The sequence below is a fragment of the Centruroides sculpturatus genome, unplaced genomic scaffold (assembly GCF_000671375.1).
Source record: "Centruroides sculpturatus isolate CEXI.00-Female unplaced genomic scaffold, Cexi_2.0 scaffold212, whole genome shotgun sequence".
Lineage (NCBI taxonomy): Eukaryota > Metazoa > Arthropoda > Arachnida > Scorpiones > Buthidae > Centruroides > Centruroides sculpturatus.
In genome coordinates this window covers 191,168-212,646 of record NW_019384356.1, presented here as the reverse complement: position 1 = coordinate 212,646, position 21,479 = coordinate 191,168, and the positions used below count along the sequence as shown (strand labels likewise).

Sequence of the window (21,479 nt, the reverse complement as noted above, 5' to 3'; positions counted from 1 at the left end):
CTCGACTTCCTAAACACAGGGACAGGCTCCCTTTTAGTTCTCGAGATGTAAAAAGCGATTATTTTTAAAGAAAATACAATCATTTTTTTTTTTTAAATTTTGGCTCTAAACATTGTATATTTGGTCCCTTTAAACGGGTGTTAGAATCTCGATTATCCGGCTCAAACCATGGGACTAGATATAAGTTCAGTTGACCCCTCCCTATAACACTGTTGATTTTTCCGTTTTATATGAATTCCATGTTGTACGAGTCACTTAGATTTTATAAATACGTGTGCCGGGCTATACCTGTACTAAGTGTAGTAAGTGTTCAATTAAACACACAGCTGTATAAAGTAATAGGAATCATATACAATCTTTATATTGTAAGTGTTGTCCCCTCCATTGTGTTTTATAAGGAAGGTAACAAAGTATATACAATAAGGTTAAGCTTATTGTTTAGAATTGTAAAGAAAATAATTATAAATTTCTGTTTTACGTATAAACTAACGTTTTAGTTGCACCGATTTACACGGATTTGAGAGCGTATTGGAGGAAATAAATGAGGAAATAAGCTGTTTCTTTGATAGACATCGTATCTTGTTCCTCATTTTATAATAATTGTAAATGTATTATTGATATTGGATCCATTTTTTGGGTGGAATCTCTTTATCAAAATTACTGTTCTTAGACAGCTGTTCCATCATAATGTCACGTGCTTGAAACCCGGACCTATTATCGTCCCGAGTAACCTATATTCTCCTCACATAAATGGAATGCGATCGTAAATCAGTAAATTTCTGATATTTCCAAGTTTAACTCGCATTTTATCCATTATTCTTTAAAGCTAGCCGGATATCTGCGAGATAAGACGACGTCGTCAGGGATCCGGGTTCGAATTCGATGCCCGGTATTGTTAACTTTTCCTGAATAATTCGAGTCTGTGCGGGTTCATCAGGCTGGATCGAGCTGTGTGATCATGTGCTTTACATTGAAAATTATAAAATTCTCAACTGTTTTCACACTGTGGCGTGATTTCAGTCAATTTTTACACACTAAAGGTGAAGGAACAAAGCATTTTCACGTGTAATTTGATGGAGGTACAGTACGTTTACACATGGGTATAGAGAAAAGTACTGATCAATTACTGTAAGAGAATTGATTTGAAGAGTTCCGTAACCAGGAATAAATCGTGGGGGATAGAGGAGAAAGTGAAAGATGAAAGCTTTATCTATCTCGTACCCCCCCGTAGCTATGTTTAAGTTCGAAAAAGATCGAATTCGAACCCGGAATCCTCCTACCAGCGGGGAATTACAACTCCCAAATGTTCCTCACGATGCTCAAGAAGCATAATAATTCTTTCATTGCTCTAATTATGCAAAATCATCACTTAGATAATGCGAGAACAGAAGTTAATTGTTCCACTTTGAGGATCCTCAAGAATTTCCATTCGAAATGAATTTTATAAACGTCTGTCCAACGAAAAATAAAAATAAGAAGGGAAAAAAAAGGCATTTTTACTCCTGGATCGTGTCCAAATTAGAGCTATGGGAGCAACGAGGAGCATTAATCATGACGGGCCTAATTGTCCAACTCCCGGCAATCAGATCCAACAAATATTTACGATTCGGAGATAAAATCAGTCTACAAATTTATGACGTCGACGTCACGTTTCGGACGGTAAAGTCGGGCAGAGTAGCGCCAGGGTAGGACCATCACCAGTCGAGAAATTTTCGGGCCTCCAGCTTAGTCTAATAGATCTTGAAGGAAAGAAGAAAGGGCCGAAATGGTACGCGGTCCTGGAAATGTGGGCGCGACCTTGTCTCACCTTAATGATGTTACGATCCTTGATCGGTGCACGATCCAAATCTGGGCCACTTTTTCAGTTAGGGAAAACCCCGACCCGACGATAATTGGCCAAGGCCGACGACACGCGGGATCCCGCGCCATCAATCGCCCTCTAATTGGACCATTTTATGAAGTCGGGCCACCGTCACTCGCTACTCGGCACCCGAGACGACGTCCGATCGCTCCCCTCCCCCCTTTTCGTAACGTTAAGAAAACAACGTTTCCCCCCCCCACGGACGAATTTTCATGAAAAAAAAAATATGCCCATTTTGTGTTAATGGTAGGAAATGGCTCCTCGGAAGTTAACTCGAAGTATTAAACGTATTAAAAAATGAAATTCGCACCAGATGATTTAAGATTTTCTTGTGAAAATTCCCGAAATATCTACCGTTAAAGTCAAGAAATGATAGGGAATTTCGGGGGAATGTACGCAAAATGTCCATTTGCAAGGTACAAGATAATAGGAATGGCCTAGCCCACCGTTTATTATCAGTGACGATGACAATCGTCGCCAGGAAGAAGGACGAAATGGGAAAATCCCTGGGGCATACCCTCCGGTTTAATCCATTAAGTGTCCATTGGTCAACCACTTCCGATCGTATTGGGGTCAACCGCGAGAAGAGGGAAGAGGGGAGGTTGCGCGCGCTCTCGAAAGTGACGTAAATAAAGTAGACGAAATGGGAAAAAAACTGGAGAAATTTCCACACTTCGAATCCTTCGCAACTCGTCTGAGGCCATATGTCACGGCAAGTTTTGATAAAACCAGTGTTGTATGTCCTTGGGAAGTTGGAACGTCTCGCTGTATGTCATTTTTATCGATTCATCTATGGTTACGATGGAAGAAAAAAAAAAAAAACTAAGCCCGTAACTCATAGACCTACTTGGCAGGTCAGAAGTGGACGAGGGACGATCGCCTAATAATTTAAACGGATAATTAGCCAATAAGGCAAAAACAATAATAATTTTTAAGTTCTTTAAACCTCTCATTAATTCGGGGTGATGCTGTAAATAGGGGTTGTGCGTCAGAAATGATCGAACGTAAATATCGAAGATCCCTCTTACATCAGTCGTAATTTCAAAGGGAGGAGCCGCTCGGGCAATCCAATGGGTTTAGAACACGCGAACTTCGTTTCTTCCATTGTCAATCCTTTCTCCAAAGTGAAATTGGTGTTGCTTTGATTACTTAAAACGTAACGCAACGTAACGCACTGTATTTTTTGAATCCGTGCACGGAGGCGATGAAGACATTCGAGGCACCCGAGTCAAACGATAGCGTGGACAAAGAGAAATCTCGAAAGGTCGAAGGTTACGGCTGTGACTAATGCCACAATTACTGCTAGCATGGAAAATGGACGGGAGCATGACGACTTAATATGAATTACGCAGCACGCGATCTGGATTCGGTTACCTCTGAAGAAGAATATAGAGAAAGGATCCGACGAGCACCCCCATTTTAGATAATTAATTCCGTTCTAGACGACGTTGTTAATGAGGAAATTTCGAGATGGAAATACCCCTATACCACTTTACAACTCCTTCTTTGGGTAATATAATTTAATAGCTATCCTGTAGAGGGGGGGAGAACGTACCTTGACGAGAGATGAGAAGGTCCAAAGAATAGATTGGCTTATGTCCAGGGATATGGGACTTTCCCCTCGGCTTTCTTTTATCTCGTTCTACATTCCTGAAACCAGGATGTGTCCGCCTTATCGATCAGGGTTGTTTTTTAGGCGCCTGCTCTCTTTAGAATGGCAAATGACTTCCTTCTTCCTATCGATTTAATGGAAATTTATCCACCAAACCGGAGTGGAGTGAGAGCATCTTCAGAAAGAAAAGAAAAAAAAAAAAAGTATGAAAAAACACTAGTAGAACAGTAGTAATGTTTCTCAATTAAATAAAAATGACAGGCCACAAATTGAATGTGCAGTGTTTACAATAAATTAGTGCTTAAGGTAGGCAAACAGACGCAACAAGTTTGCCTTAGCAAGCGCACTTACCGACGAAAGGAGGGCCCGGTGTCACGTGTTAATTATCTTGTCAATAAGTTGATTCTTGGCGCCGTTTCTTGTGTTCCGTTAGTGACAGAATTGTCTGCCAGGCTTAATTAGATGGCTCTTCCATTGTGCATCATCATTCGTCTGCTTTGTCAATAGGCGCTACCGGTGTTGCGTCGTCCATAATTATCCCCCTTACTTTAAACCAAAATTACATCTTTAATTTTGTTAGACTGGATTCCATCCAGGTTCCATTTGCCTGCGGGTGATAGTTCCTTTAAAAGACTAAATTAAAAAAATACTTATAGGGTACCGGACACTGGTACTCCTAGTCGCATCGAATTGCGTGCAACACACTAAAGGAATTGAGCATTTCTTATCATTGTACCTCGAACCTATATGGTATTACTTTATTATCTATTGAATTGCACCATTCGGTTCTATGAAAAGTGTTCCATTCTTTATGGAATTTCATCTTGCAGTTCTGTAGAAATGCTCCATTCTCTATGGAATTGTCCAGGCAACTCTATGAAAAAAAGCTCTATTATGTACCAAACTGCATGGTGCAATTCTATGGAACTTCAAGAGGTTCATAATTTGGAATTTACATAAGAGTTTTCAATAAAATTCAGATAAAAATCTGTTATATTTATTTAAAAAACAGAGGAAACAAATTCGTAGAGATTACGTCTTTTTGGATTCACGTTATCTGTAACTCGAGCTAAGTTACGAGTTCCTCGAGGATATTATGACGATAATAATAATCTGATTATTCGGAAATATGTTCGAGCAGTGACAGCAGCTACTGATAAAAGAATATTAAGCACATATCTCCCCCAGCTACCATAAATTAAACGGGTTGCAGTCTATCGTACACTATAAATCGAATTCAATTTTTTCAAGAATTACGATATATTAAATGTAGATAAATAACGTCGTTATAACGAGGGGGGAAAAGGAGGAGGAGATGATTAACAGAATACATAAAAAAAAAAAAAAAACAAACCATAGTAAAACTGGAGATTTATTAAATATAATATCAATCGAGGCCCTTCCTCCCACACTATTGGGGGTAAGATGGGGAAGATTGATGGTGGCATTGTATCCGCCTACTACCTTTACCCCCGACTGACTGAGGGAAATTGGAGCTTGTCAATCTTGATTTGGCCTCCTTTGGATGTTACTCCCTGCCAATGTAACTGCGTCACGTCGCCGGAGAAGTACGTACACGTAATTTAGTGTCCGTGCGAATTATTAAGATTATTAACACGTTTTTATTATATGTAAATTAAAATGCTAATCAAGCATTTTTTTATTAGGATAATTTTATGATCTTTGTACTAATTTACTTACGCTGAAATCATACAGATGTGTTACTCCTGTTATGCTGTCTCCTGTATTGTCTGTTATGATGCTATGCTGTCTCCTGTATTTCCTGTTATGATGCTATGCTGTCTCCTGTATTGTCTGTTATGATGCTGTGCTGTCTCCTGTATTGTCTGTTATGATGCTATGCTGTCTCCTGTATTGTCTGTTATGATGCTGTGCTGTCTCCTGTATTGTCTGTTATGATGCTATGCTGTCTCGTATGTTACCTACGATGCCTGTGAAGCTTCTTATGATGCCTATTATACACACTACCTATTATTATATTTTGTTTATGGAACACTTGCAAACTCAGGTAACGTGTTATAAGTACAGTCTCGTTTAAGACACTTACCTGAGTTAATTAATTATAATTTTAATGTGATAATTAGAGAAAACAAAGAGAAAATAGTGTCATAATTAGAAAGAAAACCAATAGATTATCATTAGAAAAATATAAATAGAGAGTAATTGTGAAAATTTGGAATTCTCCACACGTTCGACAGTTGACCTAATATTAGCAATTTGGCAATCAGTCAAATAAAAAAGACAATGAATTATTAATTAATGGACTTACAGGATATCGAGATAATTAAGAAACAATCAGTATGAAAGAATCGTATTTGAAATATTCCACTGGGAATAAATTGCCGTGTTTATAGTTTTAAACAAGAAAAATCTCTTTTTCTCTCTCTCTCTTCAGTTGAAAAATAATTACACTTTTCAAATTTTCGACGGTCATAAATCTTGTGGAAAGGTTTGTTTTATTACTCTTTGTAATTTCTGCATGAATACTGAATGTGCACGGTTGTGTGTTTATGCAGAGAATTGCATACAGGCCGCACCTGAAAAGGATAAAAAAAAAATTCTTTTTTTTTTTGTTTATTTCATTGTGAAGGGTCATTATACAAATTTTTAATGGTGCAGGTCCTCTGAAGTGAATGTAATTAACAATAGTCACAGTTGGTGTTGTCGCGTTAGTGTGTGATTTCACTACTGTGTAATTTCTAAAGTCGAGTAGACACGTACTTTACCTGTACACCTGGCAGGTATACTTGAATGTGGAAAAAAACAATTGACAGTTCTGTCATTCACACGTTCGGTTGTACCGGTAGGCGTGTACTTGGCTTAAGAGAGAGACGAGCGGGGGGGGAGGCCTTGTTTTTTTAGGGCCGGTCCAATTTCTTTATGGGAATTATATTCGGGCATATACACACAACAAAAATATTTGTTTATGGTCCTCCTAAGAAGTATGGCTTTTTATAGGGCCTCACTTATAAGATTAGGCATAAATTTGATCTTGCCAAATACACCTTTCTATCCGGACTATTACTATTGATTCCCGGTAATTTTAATACAATAATAAATTAGTACAGTGAAGTAATGGGCCCTAAACACAGAGGGGCATAAAATATATCTTTTATGTAAAAAAAAACAACGCAAAATTAAGTTATATAATCGATTTTATTCGTATATTTTTATGTCTTTAGAAAAGGGACGAGGAGGCCCCATTTCACTTCTCACAGGCCCCATTCATAGGGTTCGAGACAGAAGTAAGACTGTATATATGCGATATACATATTTTTTTTGCCGGTTAAAGAGGAAATACGTGAAAGTTCATGTACAGTATTGTACACAGAACGGAAATTTCGTATTATTATTATATATTGTTACCGAACAAATGGAAATTAAAACTAGCGGATGATTATGATTTTTGTTTATGTTCTTTTGTTAATGAGAGGGGGTCGAAGAAAAATCAGATCGTTGTTCATTTTCACTTTACTAAAATTTACGGGAAGTTCGTGGGCGTTGGTGACAGGGCGAGGTTTCCTGGTACCCTCCAATACATCCTGCCCGGATATCGCTAGTTTACATAGCTTCAACCATTTGGTTCACCTTTTATTCACCATTTTATCGAGTAAATTATAAGCCCGAATGCAGAAAAATCTACACTCCCGAATTCCCTTTTAATAGAAGTTCAATAATTGGTGTGTGTATAGAATTCCCACGTGTTTAACACACTACAACAAGGGAATGAGAGAAAAACAATGTAAATCAATTAATTTTCGGGCTCTAAACTTGCATTTGTGAAGGAAGATGCTTAAAAAATGGCGGCGGAAAGTAGATTATGGAAAGAAATAAAGAATAAAAAATGAATTTGGGAGAGGCGGATATGTCTGTCACGCTGATATAACCATCAAACGTACGGGGTGAGGGGCCGTGCGTGACAAATTTAATATTGATTCGTGACGACTCTAGCGTAGTTTTTGTTGAAATTTAATAAAGTCCAGAGCTTTGCTCTTTCAAATAAATAAAATAAAAAAGCGTTTCGGTAAAGAATCGCACCTTCATTGGACCAATGGAGAGGACAATTTGTCGCACGGATGAGACCAATGTGACATTTTGGGTGGGGGAAATTAGGCAGATTCTAACATCCGTGATGGAGACGACAGTCGCGTGGCAACTACCACCCAAAAGAAAAAAAAAAAACGCCCACTGTTTCTCTTATCGTGACCTTAACGGGATTAGATGGAGCAGATAGAAGCGCGATTAGACACCTGACGTGGGTGGAGAGTCGTGGTGGTGGGTCTGTATTCATCGCTCCGTTCTATTCGATTGGGAACCATCCCTCCTCGACTTTGGAATACGCAAAAATGATGATAATTAACTGAACAAAAGTTAATTAAGATCGAATCTTAATGATGCCGAACAGTCCTTGAGCATACTTTCAGAGGTTACAAAGAGGGCGGCGTCGGATGACACGAGTGGGTCCACCCTCAAATTCCGAGAAGGTGGCGCCCTTTGGGTGGAGTAGCGGTAAAGCGGACGTCTCCGCCTGTCCCGTCATGCGTCGAACTTCCGCTCGAAATGTGTGACCCCGAATCAAATCATCAATTCTTCCACTAGTCGGGGTGCCGTACTGGTGTTTGGTACACAGGAGAATCTACCAACCCCCCCCCCAAAAAAACACAAAAGTCCACAGGGTTGAATGAACTACCAGTTATATGATCTACGGAGGATCCTCCTGGAGGTTGCGTATGAAGTAACATTATGCAGATGATAGCAAAGGATGGTGACACGGGAGGAGAAGAGAGAAGAGGTAGGTCAAAGGTGAGAAACAAATTAGCACTTCCACGCCAGCTACTCTGCCACTGCCAGTTGCTCTCAACGTTTCATCCATCATTTGAAGACCTGTTGGGTCATATTACTATCCCGGCTGGGATTGGCAGATGTACAAATATACCCACGTCATACTAACGAACAATGAAAGTTACATTTCTCTAGTGTTTATGCAACTCGTTAAGAATTAAGAAACCAGGAAGTGGAAAGCTCAATAGGGAAATTTTGGGCAAAATGAGTCGAGTAGCTCTATAATTTTTTCTTGTTTTTTTTTTAAACAGTAAAGATGAATTACTTGTTTAAGTTACTCTCTATAATCAAATTGCTGTACCGACACCCGAAGTACAGCATGAGAAAATGTAATTAGGTCCACTACAAAGGACGAAATTTGTCAGGAAGGATCGTGAAACGAATATCTTCTCCTTCTTCCTTCCTTCACAGGTCTTTTTTTTTTCTTTTTAACCCCTCTTTTTTTGCTCCTTCCTTCCTTAATTTTCTCTTCTAGAATAGGTTTATATTGTTTAAAATATGTTAATTAAGTATCTCGAGTGTGCAGAAATTGTTAATTAACACCATATTAATTAAACTACTTGGAAAAAATTCACGTAACAAGTGAGTGAGGACGTCACACAAGGCTCTCTCTCTCTCTCTCTCTCGTCCATATTCTTTCTCGTCGGGGGAGCCACTGGCCGCTTCAAGGTCGGACACGGGAGAGGCCAACCGTGCCCTGTGACCCCGGGGTGTGGCCGGCACGCGCTAGTCGGGTCTCACGTGGCTCCTGAGGGAGTGGGCGGCTTTCATAAAGCTCAGCAGGCAGCGTGCCTCGCCCCAAGTTCGCTGTATTCACCAACAGACCCAAAATCTTTTTTTATTTTTTTTTTTATTTTAGTGAATTTTGAACTTTGACAGTCGTGTGAGACAGGATCCTGTTGACGTAATATGAAAATTTAAACACGACACGAGGTAGTTGGAAGGTGAAAGTGATCGATTTCTTTTACGTCATTGTTTGAATTAATTGCGTTTAATTATTAATTTATTAAAGGATTTTTAATTATAATTAAGTAGTAAATTGACTTTTGTATTCGTAATGGGGAAGTAGTGTTGTTTTTTTTTTTTTTTTGTCCTTCTGTGTCCGGGATCCATACCAAATTATCTACTGGCCCTTCTCTATCTGATCCTTCGTATTCTTGTGTTATATTAATAACACATTATAGTTTAAGGCTCCGTTAAATGGGGGCTATAATTTAGACTTTAGAGCCTCCCCTTACCCAGGTAGGCTAACTGTACGTGGGCCTAATCTGTAAGCTAGAAAATTAATTTATATATTTTCAAGTATATAATGGGAAGATGGAAATGTGATAAAACCGAGAGCGTTACGTCAAAAGGCCTCCCAAGTTTCTGTAATAAGAATCAAAAGAAATTATTCCCCTCTTCTAACGGGCCCACTTCAGAAGAATTAGTAAAAGATCCTTTCAGAGGGGCCCCGTGTACCAGGCACGTCAGAAGAACCAGAAGAAAAGGATCCCTTTCTTACGAGGGCCCTAAATATCCCAAAGCCCTGCTTTTTTACATTAATTTGCATAAGAATAATACAAACAGGTAATAATATTCTTATTGAAACTTGTTTAGAGTTGAAGTTCGCTACATTGTATACGAATTAGAAAAGAACAATGGCAACATTTCTTTTTTAAAATAGAAACTAATTAAGGAATAATGAATTACAACACAGGGCCTCTTGTTATACAATAAATGTATCAATATTTTACATCAACAAGTTTTTCTATAATTGACACATAAAGAGGCTAGTAGTAAAAGTTTATTATTTTTTGGTTGTTGAGTAGAAACCCGGCCATGAGGCCCTTTTTAGGGTCCTCGAACATGATATAAATAATAATTACAAGTGCAAATTGTTTTAAAGAGGTCTGTTAACTACATTTCAGAATTCTTTTGGACGTTTCTTTTCATCTGTAGACACCACGAAGGCCTTTACAGAGGGGGTCACCCTACTTGGCAGAGCCTTTCGTGCCACAATAGGGAGGTCTTGGCATCACGCATTCAACTAGACTCGTAGTAGAGCGAACGGATAATGAGGGAGGGGGGGCTTGATATATCCTGCCATGAAAATTAGGGAGTATCAGATTCGAATCCTTATAGCAACAGGCTATTATCATAGCCAACATTTTGGTTCTAGTCTAGAGGGAAGAACCTTCATTTCTAATTTAATAGAAGGACCTCGTGAGTCTATTTCGAGTTGCATTTAGCACACGTAAAGAAATATTATATATGTATTGTATTTAGATAGATGTGTATTGAAGGTAACGAAGCGTTGTTACACTTTGATGTAACGCCCTTCTCAATAGGATCATTTGGAGAATTACAATCGACGTTACTAGGGCCTCAGAAAAGTGAGGGGGGATTAATTCGGGTCACAAATGAACTTTCACGTGTTTTACGTGAAATAAATTATATTTGAGACCTTTCGATGTTTAGGGCCCGAACCAAAGATCCTTCGTTTGAGCCTTCGTTTGAGCCTTCGTTTTTACTAATTTTCTCTCTCCCTGCAAACACTAAGAGGTCCTTTCTTCCATGCTTATAGTGAGTTTGACCAAATTATGAGGAAGGAGGAGGAGGATTGGTGAGAGAAAGGGCCTCACGTATGTTTCAAAATACTATTATAGAATACCACAATTTATATTCAAACCCCTCAAAATATGGGGGGACCCTACGAGAATGTGCTTTTGAAGCATACCCTGTCAGGGTTCATTTTACCCGAGCCCCAAACTTAGAGGGGCCCTAAACTTTAACGTTTTCATCGAACAACATAACGAAAAGTGGTGAAAAACCAATTACAATGAAACCCCCTCTAAAAGACCACCCTTCCAAAGCGACCATCACTCGGAACAGTTGGTGGTCGCAGAATAGAGGTTTTATTGTCTCTAATTAAGTCATTTAAATGTTCAATTCGTCATTTAACAATATCGCTTCTGTGCAATTCCTCTGTCTTGTAGAAATCCTCTACAAGACAGAGGAATAGTACGTCACAGAAGCTATAAGATACGAGTAAGCTGCAATTATTTATTAATTTATTTAAGAAATTCAATTTATTTAAATGAATAAATTGTTTTTATATCTAAAAAAAACTATAAATTTGTATAAATATAGATTCATATCTTACCATAAAACGAGTTTATATTGTATATTTATTTACTTTAATAGCTTGATCTACAGGTTTTCTTTTGTTTTTATCTCGTGATTTCTCGACCAGATTATTGTTTTTTTTCTTCTTTTTTCTTCCATTATTTTCTTATTTAATGAAAAATTTATGATGTTAAAATTTATAAGAGTATTATTATTAATATTTTTATATAATAATTTACTTGTTTAAGCTATTTAATAGGGCAATTTACGATTGTTATCTGAGGAATTTCGAGGTGAAACTTGTTAAATTTCTATAGTTTTTCTGCACTTTGTAGGAATTTAAACTGTTATTTTATATTAAAAATGCATTTAAAATTAATTTAATAACCGGCGGATGATTATTCTTTATAGTTACTTAAATACAAAAATCTGAAGGACTGGATCTATCGAAGCCTGTCGAACCTGCGAACAACGGCCACAGATGGGTACATAGAAAAAAAATGGCCGTTGTTTGGAGGTTATTTTGTATGCATTCGAATAAGAAACCTTCCTGAAAAATGGCCGTCATTTACAGGTGGCCGTTCTTAGAAGGTGGTCGTTTTTTGCAGGCTCGATTGTATAATGAGTAAGAGATAATAAACTTTAATTTATATAGTGTTTTTTTTTTTACATAAAATGTTAAATTTTGGAGCCGTTTCGGGACCTTTCAGAGAGGCCTGGACCTAAAAAGAGGGGTAAAAATTGTATTAGGCCCCTATATTTTTAGGTAATTAAACTTGTAAATATGAAGGGGTTTTTTCCCCTCTTAGTACAATGGAATAGTTTGCAACAAATATTTTTGAGACTCTTGTAAATGTGAGGCCCGGCTAAACGGGCCTTCTCGCTTTTTACGGGAGGGTCAACGCCACGAAGAAGCGAGCGACATGCCGACTCGTTTTGAGAGGGTCTGAGCCCTTCTGTTTCCGGTCCTTCTGGTCTTTTTTGAGAGGGTCTGGACCATTCTACATCTGGTTCCGTGTCCATTGGGCCTATCGGCTTTCCTTTATTAAGGCCTGTAAACGTATGGGGGAGAGAAAAAAACATAATTAAATTACCAGATTAAGTGAAATTAAATTCAATATCTATTATTTAAGCTGTTTTATTGTAGAAAATTCCATTAAAAATATGTAAAATACAGTTAAATCCCCTAAACAGCACTAATAACGGGAACATAAAAAGAAAAATGCTCGTTGTTAGGAGGTGGTCGTCGTTTAGAGGTGTCCGTTGTTGGGAGTTTCAGCTAAATTAACAACAGAAATTTAATTTAAATAAAACAGAAATCATTCGTGATTTATATGTATTTTTTTACTGTTTAAATAATGAACAATAACACGAATTTATTCAGGTTCAGCTTAAAATTCAAATCACTCCGAACATTCGGGACTTATAAATTACAGGATTAACCTCGCATCTTATTATTAATTTAATTATGGGCTTAAAAATATAATAAAATATGCCAAGTAATGGTAAAAATTGAAAATAAAATATGACTTCCAAAGACAATTAATTATTCGAAGAAGATAAAGGACATTAATCATTAGAATTTTCATTATATGGAGGTAGACATTTTCCATTCTCCATAAATATTGAATGTAGAAGAAACCATTTTCATTGCAAACGACGTTTTCATCAAACCATAGGACTAAGACCCCCCCCCTTTAGTGCGGAATTTTTACTGTTGAGATACTTCGATTTAGTGCCACACTAAATTTTGAGGCATTGAGGGAGAGAAATTCTATGGATTTAAATGGTTTAAAAGAAATTTCGTGAAGAACCTGTGAAATTTCTTGAAAGCGGAGCTATGGATTTCAATTTCAAAAGAAAAACACATTGATAAATCATGGTCACATAAGCTTGGAGTTAAGAATAATGCATAGAATCATCTTGGATGTTTAATACATGGAAACGATCAATGAGCATTCCCATAGATTGAACATTCTCTACATGTTAATTGAACGTCCTCAACAATGATCATTTCCAAAGACTGTGTCTGTGAAAATAATCCATCTACAAGATTCAGGACCACGGCGTACAAGGTACGAAAACATAATAATACTTTCGATGGAAGCTGCAAAGGGGTGCTGCTCTGATTTTCATTTTCATCAATGGGTGCATTCGATTGAACGATGCTTAAAGCGTTTGTATGGTAAATTATGATCAACATTTCATACTCTGTAGTTGGAAACAAAGGTGAAGAACAGAGTAAAGATGGGAAACAGGAAATGAAAACAGTCGGTTCGAAGTGATGGCAACATTCCAAACGGAGTCAAAGGGGAAGATACGAAATGAAGACTGCATTCTATCCGGTTGACACTTCACTTAACATTAAATATGGCAAGGGTTGAGAAGAAAAGCGAGTTCATCACCAAGAATGCAATAAGCATATACTATGGGCAAGTCGTGAGTTTCCTCAGCAGCGACTCCGTGCAGTGCCGGGCAGACTGTTTTACATTTTCTGCCTGGAAGCCTGGGTTACTCACGACTTCACGACTTGCCCGAGGCTTATTAGCTCCAAGAGCTGGACAGGCGTCGACTGTCTCCTCCGCCCACTGCAGACCTCCAGCGACTAGCCCCCAGGGTCAAAGGTCGGACACGTTTGCCGTTAGGATGGAGAAGGGGCGATAGCTGCTGAATATCAACGTGCAATTAGTTTTGGCTATGCAGCTTGCAACTTTATGTGAATTTCTTGTATGTATATACACACCAGAACACGCTCAGGCAGCGCAACCAGTGACAAAAATTCGAATCGAGTAACAAGTAACAGCTAAATTACGTGTTTGATAAACAGGATATCGCGCTCCGATGTACAATTTTATCGAGTCAACATTTTAACAATAGTGTTTTTAATGCGGCTTCAATTAGCGCACGTGCTTCTTAATTACCTTTTACTCCAAGTTCAATGGTAATTAGCAGTACACCAAAATAATAAGAGGCTTGGTAAGAGCGTTTACAATTTGTCGTCAGAAATCTCGATAAAAAAAAGATCGAATGAAACGAGACAAATTCGAGAATTACATCCAACAATCTATTGACCCGGGGGCATCTCTTTTGTGTTCACAATGTTTAAAAGAAAGGGTTGGAATGCCTGCCGCGTAGTTGTACTACATCTTTATTATGTCCGTTTGCTCAGTTGTAAAACCACGCCCCTGTGCCTCGGGCATCCTTAGAATGCTTGTTGTCCCACAGCTTTCTTGTCTCGAATTTTTTTTCCCTCCCCCTTTCAAATCTTGTTAAGTGTGGTAGGCCTATTATAACGTCAAGTGTTGATGGTTTAAGACTGAAAAACACAACAAACCAATTTCCTGTTTAGCTTCTTTTTCTCCTCCTCTATTTGTTCTTCACCTTTAAAAAAAAGGGGGGGGGGAAATCTTTGTAAATCGCTACGAAATCTGATGACTTTTTGGTGCGTGTAAACAATTATTTTGTCGCTCCTGTTACTTGTTTTTGCCCATTTTAATGGCCGAAATCACGTGGGGTGTCTTTTTTTTTCTTTGTCTTATTTAATATATAGAACACGTGGGATTTTAAAATCACGTAAACATACGCAAAAAAAATATTAACCTGTCATAGACAACGATTGGGTTTTAAATTACGAGCTATACACTAGGAAAGTTTAATAGATCGTATGCACATTTTTTTACATAAATGTAGAGCATGACGATTATTATCTTTCATATTGTAAATTGACCTTTCTGGTTATCTGAATTAACCTTAATCAGATAAATATATATTTAATATATTTATATTGCGACACAACAATATAATGAATACTGTTGATTCGTAACACACGGGGGCACGTGTTAGAAAACAAACGCACAAACGTATACAGTACACACGCACGAACATAAAGACGAGGGTACGAGTTACTTTTTCGTATTCAAGTCGTGGAGGAACGAAAGAAAAAAAAAAAAAAAACAGAAGAGCAGATGACGGGCGCACGTTCTTCCTACCCACCCCCATAAGCGGGGTTGAATCCCCGCGTGGCACCCCCTCGTATAAATCGACCAATCTGGTAAGGAGACAACAATAACGGTCCCTCCCACTCAGAGACCGGCCTTTCCTACAGGTTTCGGCGACCAGTTTTGGCGGATGTTCTGAGGATAGCAACTCAGTACTCATAATCCCTGCGTATGGTCCTGGTAAGTTCTTTAAGTTTTAATCATAATTAATTAAAAATTTCTTCTATATTTATTCATTAGTGTCGTTAAACTTAAGACACTACCCTTACTTACGTAACTCGATTACTCTACTTTAAATTTTAATTGTTTATTTATAACGTAGTATACGGTATAAAATGTTGTATAAATTAATGTTTCTTCTCCGGGTATGGATTAAATAAACGTTGTAGTGTTTAATATCGACGTTAGAATACAGTAGAGGAATGAATACGTCATAGAAAACACACCTGTCTTCTCACCTGTGTAAATGTTTGGAGGCAGACAGGACATCTGTCCTTATCTTCCTTCTGTTATCTGTCTTGGGTTTGTCCGTTCTTAAAAGCAGGGTAAAGATATATTCGAAAAAAACAACGATACGGTATGAATATTTTGTATAAAACACAAAAAAAATGTCTACCCCTCCTAATTGTTTAAATTTTCATACATTTCACCTTTAAAATAAGAGAGATTTCTTTTTGTAATTTGAGTGCCACGAAAATTATACTTAGAAGGTGAAATTTGCCAGAAGGTCTTCTTTGAAAACTCCAAGAAAAACGGCGTCGTCATTTCTGTTTCTATCCATACCCATGCTGTTTTTAGGAAACACCCTACAGTAACGCCCGTTGACGTCATAAACAGACACGATGTCGTGCCATTTTGCCGACCTCACTTGACATCGACGCCCCCCCTGGATGTTAGGATCACGGGGTTGGGATCTTAATAACTATTCATATATTTTAATGACCTTAATCCGAAAAAAAAGAGGAGACTATGGAGTTAGTTAGTTACCAAGAATTAATACACCAGGTAAATTTGGGGTGGTTAATTCTTAGAAAATAGAAAAAAGAAAGAAGACTTGTGCAACGATGTTGGCTCCTTTTTTTTTAAATGTGATTTCACTTCACGAATCGTGGATTTTTCGTTCCGTTCGCACCCCGATTCAAATGCCAGTTTTCGGGAGGTATAAAATACAATTTGGGGGTATTGTTAGGCGCGAAAAAATATACACACGAAAAGACTAATGTTAATTTTGGAGGATTTTTATAGCCCGTCGACCAATGGATTTTTCAAAGACTAGACTTTTTCTTCACCGTGACTTTTCGTTCGAAGCTAGACTATGTCAGGTGTGACCCGGGGGCGAGGAAGCGAACAAAGGAACTCTGGGCAGACCCCACCACCCACCCCGGGCCTTCAGGGGCAGCTGGTGCGTCGGCCACGACAGATGGTGGGCCACTGGCCCCACCCCTAGGTTCTATTCAACACGGCGATCATAGATTAGCCCTAAAGTCGACAGACGACAGAACAAAAAGCTTCCATGTTAGGCCTACAGCTAAGCCTCGTGTGCTCTGACGTGCGCCTGGTCTCGTCTTCTGATTCTCGACAGATGTTCCATGCTTCTTCCCCTTTTATCACCCCCTGGAGGGATCAGACTGGGGTGGAGAGGATTGTTCCCGCTCATCTGTAGTCGTGTATAGGAACCGAGGAGACTAAATATCCGAAAGATTGTTATCGTCGAGTAAAATTTAATGCGGACAGTCCACTCAATCATCGTTTAAATATGAAATCTTTAAAACAATTTCCCTCTTGAAATTCCTCTTTGCAACAATCATTCAGTTTCTTGTAAGCAGATGCTTACAAGAAACTGCCGATTATTTAATCTCCCGTACAGTTTCTTCTCCTTTAATCTTATTTAAATATATTTTTAATTAATTACGATTATCTTTTAATTATAATTATCCTTAATCAATCGGTTTAAACGAGAAAAAAATGCCCGAAACATGAATGATTACGGCGCGAGTTAAGTAATAGTAAATTAGCAAATTTTTACCGATAAATTGTTAAAATATTGTAATAAATTACAGGACTTTTAATGAATATTATTTAATTAGAATTAAATTCTCAATTAATATCGGAATTTATTAGATTTAAAAGCGTTTCAAAGTGTTTACTACTTCAAAAGGCCATTCCTCCTGAGGGATTGGATCTACCATCGCGAGCACTTCTAGAAATGAATAATTAATTTTATTTATTTTTTTAAATTTTATGTAATTTAAAATTAGATTTATTAAACTAATTACAGAGTAGTTAATTAATTAATTATTTATATAAATATATTATTTCTTTTATGGCTTTTTAAAATGTGCCGCGCGCTTCTTTTGTATTAACGAATACGAACATTGCGTTTATTCAGAAAATTCATGAGCAAATCTCTGATTATTCTTAGAATTATTATAGAAAGATCGTATTTCACTTCGAATTCCATCATATTTTATTCATGAATTTCTGCTTTAAGTTCCTTTCCTTCGCCCCTCCATCGCTTCCGAAGTTACGCCATTACGCTCGAGAAGAATGGCAAGAGTTGATTTAATTGCCACTTATTCGTCTTTCGGCGTAAAATAAACAATTATAATACGTAATTATTATTGGATATTCCTTATATCCAATAAAAAATCGCGTTTATAAGAAGATCCTCGTAAGATTCGGACTCGATAGAGAGGTACGGAAATCTTTACAGGGGTCTCTCTCTTTATAGTATAAGGCTATCTGCGCCTTACAAAATATTTCACTCTAGAGCACCCCTAAACGGGGATAAAACCCCCAAAAGGAGCCCTGTGCACCTTCCCCGTAAATTCGGACCCGAAAACAGCCATCCAATTACATCTTTGGCAATGGGGTGGAACTCCTACATAACCACGACCTTGGCCCATCCGACCTCCGATACTATGAATTTGACTCTGACCCCTGGGAAGCTATTTTTAGTATCCTATTTAGGGATTGACCACCGACTAACCCCTGAGGCAACGCATGTTCTGGTTGCCGGTCCCGCACCGGGTGGGGTTGGAGTAGGTGGAGTCGAGTGTGGGAAATGCGGCAAAGTGGACTCGGGAGAACAGCAGATGTCAAGTACTGACTTCACTACAGACGATTTAAATGTGTAAAGGCTAAACTACTAAACAGCACGTGATTCTTTATTTCTATAGGACTATTACATTTCAGCTGCCGTTTATTTATTGTGATCCGCAAGGCCCCACAACACCCGGTTACGAATACAGTTCCATAACCTGGTGTTTTGGAGCTTACATTTGGAGTAATTTTATATGATTTCGGGTCTGGTTGGCTGGTGTTTATCGCTATTAATGTTAAGTGTTTTCTTCCCCGGTTTTGCGTATTAGCAATTGAAAGTGGTCCCTACCAAGAAAAGGATGGACAATGCCTTCCGAGGAATTAATTGTATCTTCCTCGAATAAATCAGCATTAATACTTTTACAAACACGTGTTACCGTAGGGACAACGCCCAGAATAAGGTCATAAAGAACCATTAGAGTGTTGTTCTACCTTGGAATCAAGGACGATTGGAAATGCCCTCAGACGATGCCTATAACCTTTGAGACATTGTGGACTTGTTGCCATACCGTACCAGGAATATCTATTGTTTGCACTATGACAGAGAAAGCAGATGATAAAAAGTCAACGATCAAAAACGGGAGCAAAGTTAAACAACCTCTGCCCTTGTAGACTTTCCCCCCGACCGGTTACCCCCATCTGGTGGCAAGTAGCGCCACACGGTGTCGTTATCAATGGCTAAATTGCTTGACCGTGAAGTCCGAAGAAGCGAAATGTGCAATTGTTATTTGCACTGATTACTTCTTTTTGTTAATTGTTTTCCTATCGGAGGAATGGTCTCTCTCCGATTTTATTCTTTACTTATTGCCTATAATCTAGTAAAATATTTGGCAAAAGTACCGTACTTCCCTCCCAAGAAACTGAAAATTTAAATGAGAACCTGGAACGTTGTGTTTTTGCTTCTTTAGAGCTTCTTTAAGAGCATTATTGTTTCTTTAGAAGTTTATTTATAAGGATTTAGTAGTCGCTAAAGAAGTAAGAACATTTTAATATCAATTCTTCCTCATAAAAGGCTTTATATATATATAATATTGGAGGAGGTATACGGGAAAGAATTGTTCTAAAAGGGGTGGAAACCCTGATTTAAATCATTGATTTTTTTGGATTTCTTGCTTGTTTTCCTCAAAGAAAACAGCTTCTGTTAATTATTTAAGAAAATATTCGAAAAAGGCGAGTTAATTCTGACAGAAAAAGAAAGGAAAAGGTAATTTTTAATCGATGGTGGCCTTGTCAATGACATAACCTAATTTGACTTCATTCACGACAAAAATGTATATATATATATGAAAAAAAAGAAGTTCGTTAATAGCCTTTTGTATTTTCTAGCATCGGCTTACAGCGGGAAGTTGTCAGTGAATTATGACAACTCATTCATTATCCCGCATAAAAATTACAAATCGAGGGTATTCAATTTGGCGCGTGACAGATTTTCCAATCGGAAAGAGGTGAATGAAGTGAAATGTCCGTCGAGGGGGAAAAGGGAGAGCGATTAATTTCGTTTCTTTTCCATTTAATTTGTTCGGAAAATTGACAGGAAGTAACGTAATGGAGACGAGTCGTAGAGAGTGTCACCACTGTTTCCCGGCACCGTGCCAGGCGTGGTTAGTTGTAATCTAAGGGGGAGAGAAAGAGCGTGTAAAAACTTGGTAATAGTCGTAGTGATACGCACCGGCGACAGCCGAGTTCAAAGACATATCACCGAGAACTTGGTGATGTACCGGAACTCGGATCGGGGTCTGTAATCAATGAAATGGTCTGTTTACTCGTTTTCTAAGTCTCGCTCTTAATCAGTTGATTCTCACATCTTCATTATGTTCACGCTCATGGTAAGGCAAGTCTTTCTAATTAATTCTTGCTTTAATTCTCTTAAGAATTCTTCAAGAATATAGCTTTTAAAATGTATTAAAATAGCTTAAATACACCAAAAAAAATTATGCTCTTTTCTCCTGGTTTCACTTAGTATTATCGTTTGTTTAGGAATTCAATTAATTAGCTTTGGTACGGGTACGGGTGCTGTTTATGAACTCAATTAATTAGCTTTGGTACGGGTGCTGTTTAGGAATTCAATTAATTATTTAATTAATTTATATTTTATTTAGAAAACGAAATTTTAGAAGATTAAATTAAGTTTTGTTGTTTCTTTTTCATTTGAAAATTTGCTAGTGTTTGTACGAAGAAAGAAAATGAGGCGGAAAGTGTAAAACGATTGGCGTGAATCGCAATGGTTTCCTGCTTCTATTTATCACTTAACCTTAATGACTATTAATGAGAATTGTGCCTTTTAAATCGTTTCCTTCCTAAATTCTAGCTTCTGTGCCTTACTCTTTTCAATTGTTTCGAATGTTCGAATTCTTTATTACGATTTCATATTTAAAATAGAAAAATCTGTACATACGGAAGCGGAAGAAAGGTAGCAAAACGCCTTTCATTATTATCTACATTTCGTGATATCACGAGAAAACTTTTTTATTTATTTATTTTTTCAGGTTATGATGCTAAAACATAATTTTAATTACATTACTGTGCTTAAAAAATTAGGTAAATATGTTTGACAATCTAATATATTGTTCTTTTTTTTCTCCAGCATAAAGGTCACGTGCAGTCCTGTGACCTCAGGAACCCCTCCCATCTACTCCCTTTTCATCATCGAGTCTTCGCATTGTCCATGTTTCACCCATTATTAAATTCAAAGGAGGTAAGTAGGTTTGAAATATAAGTACAGTAAGGCTCTCGGTATAATGAATCACCCGTTATAACAGTTATTCTTCGTAGTTTTTGGTGCGTCGAATGGCTGGATACATAGGGAATCCTTACGCTTACAATGGTACCCATACAAAAATATAATGCCCATAAGAATTTTAATTAATTTATGCTGTTTATAAATGGTGCTGCTTATATACCTGTATATCTACGATATTTATTTTGGAAATACCTG

The 21,479-nt window shown here is 37.7% G+C and overlaps 1 protein-coding gene across 2 annotated transcripts in view; it reads left to right on the top strand.

Annotated features, from left to right (window-relative positions):
- Positions 1-15,554: 15,554 nt before the first annotated feature.
- LOC111639512 (Krueppel-like factor 8) overlaps positions 15,555-21,479 on the top strand; it is a 33,584-nt gene continuing 27,659 nt past the window's right edge. The window contains exons 1-2 of one of the 2 annotated variants that reach the window (XM_023385411.1): positions 15,555-15,622; positions 21,129-21,239. In XM_023385411.1, coding sequence (XP_023241179.1) covers positions 15,614-15,622; positions 21,129-21,239 — 120 coding nt within the window. In that variant the 5' untranslated portion in view covers positions 15,555-15,613. Of the gene's footprint in view, positions 15,623-20,056; positions 20,371-21,128; positions 21,240-21,479 lie in introns of those variants that run through there. The other variant, XM_023385405.1, reaches the window with a different exon arrangement.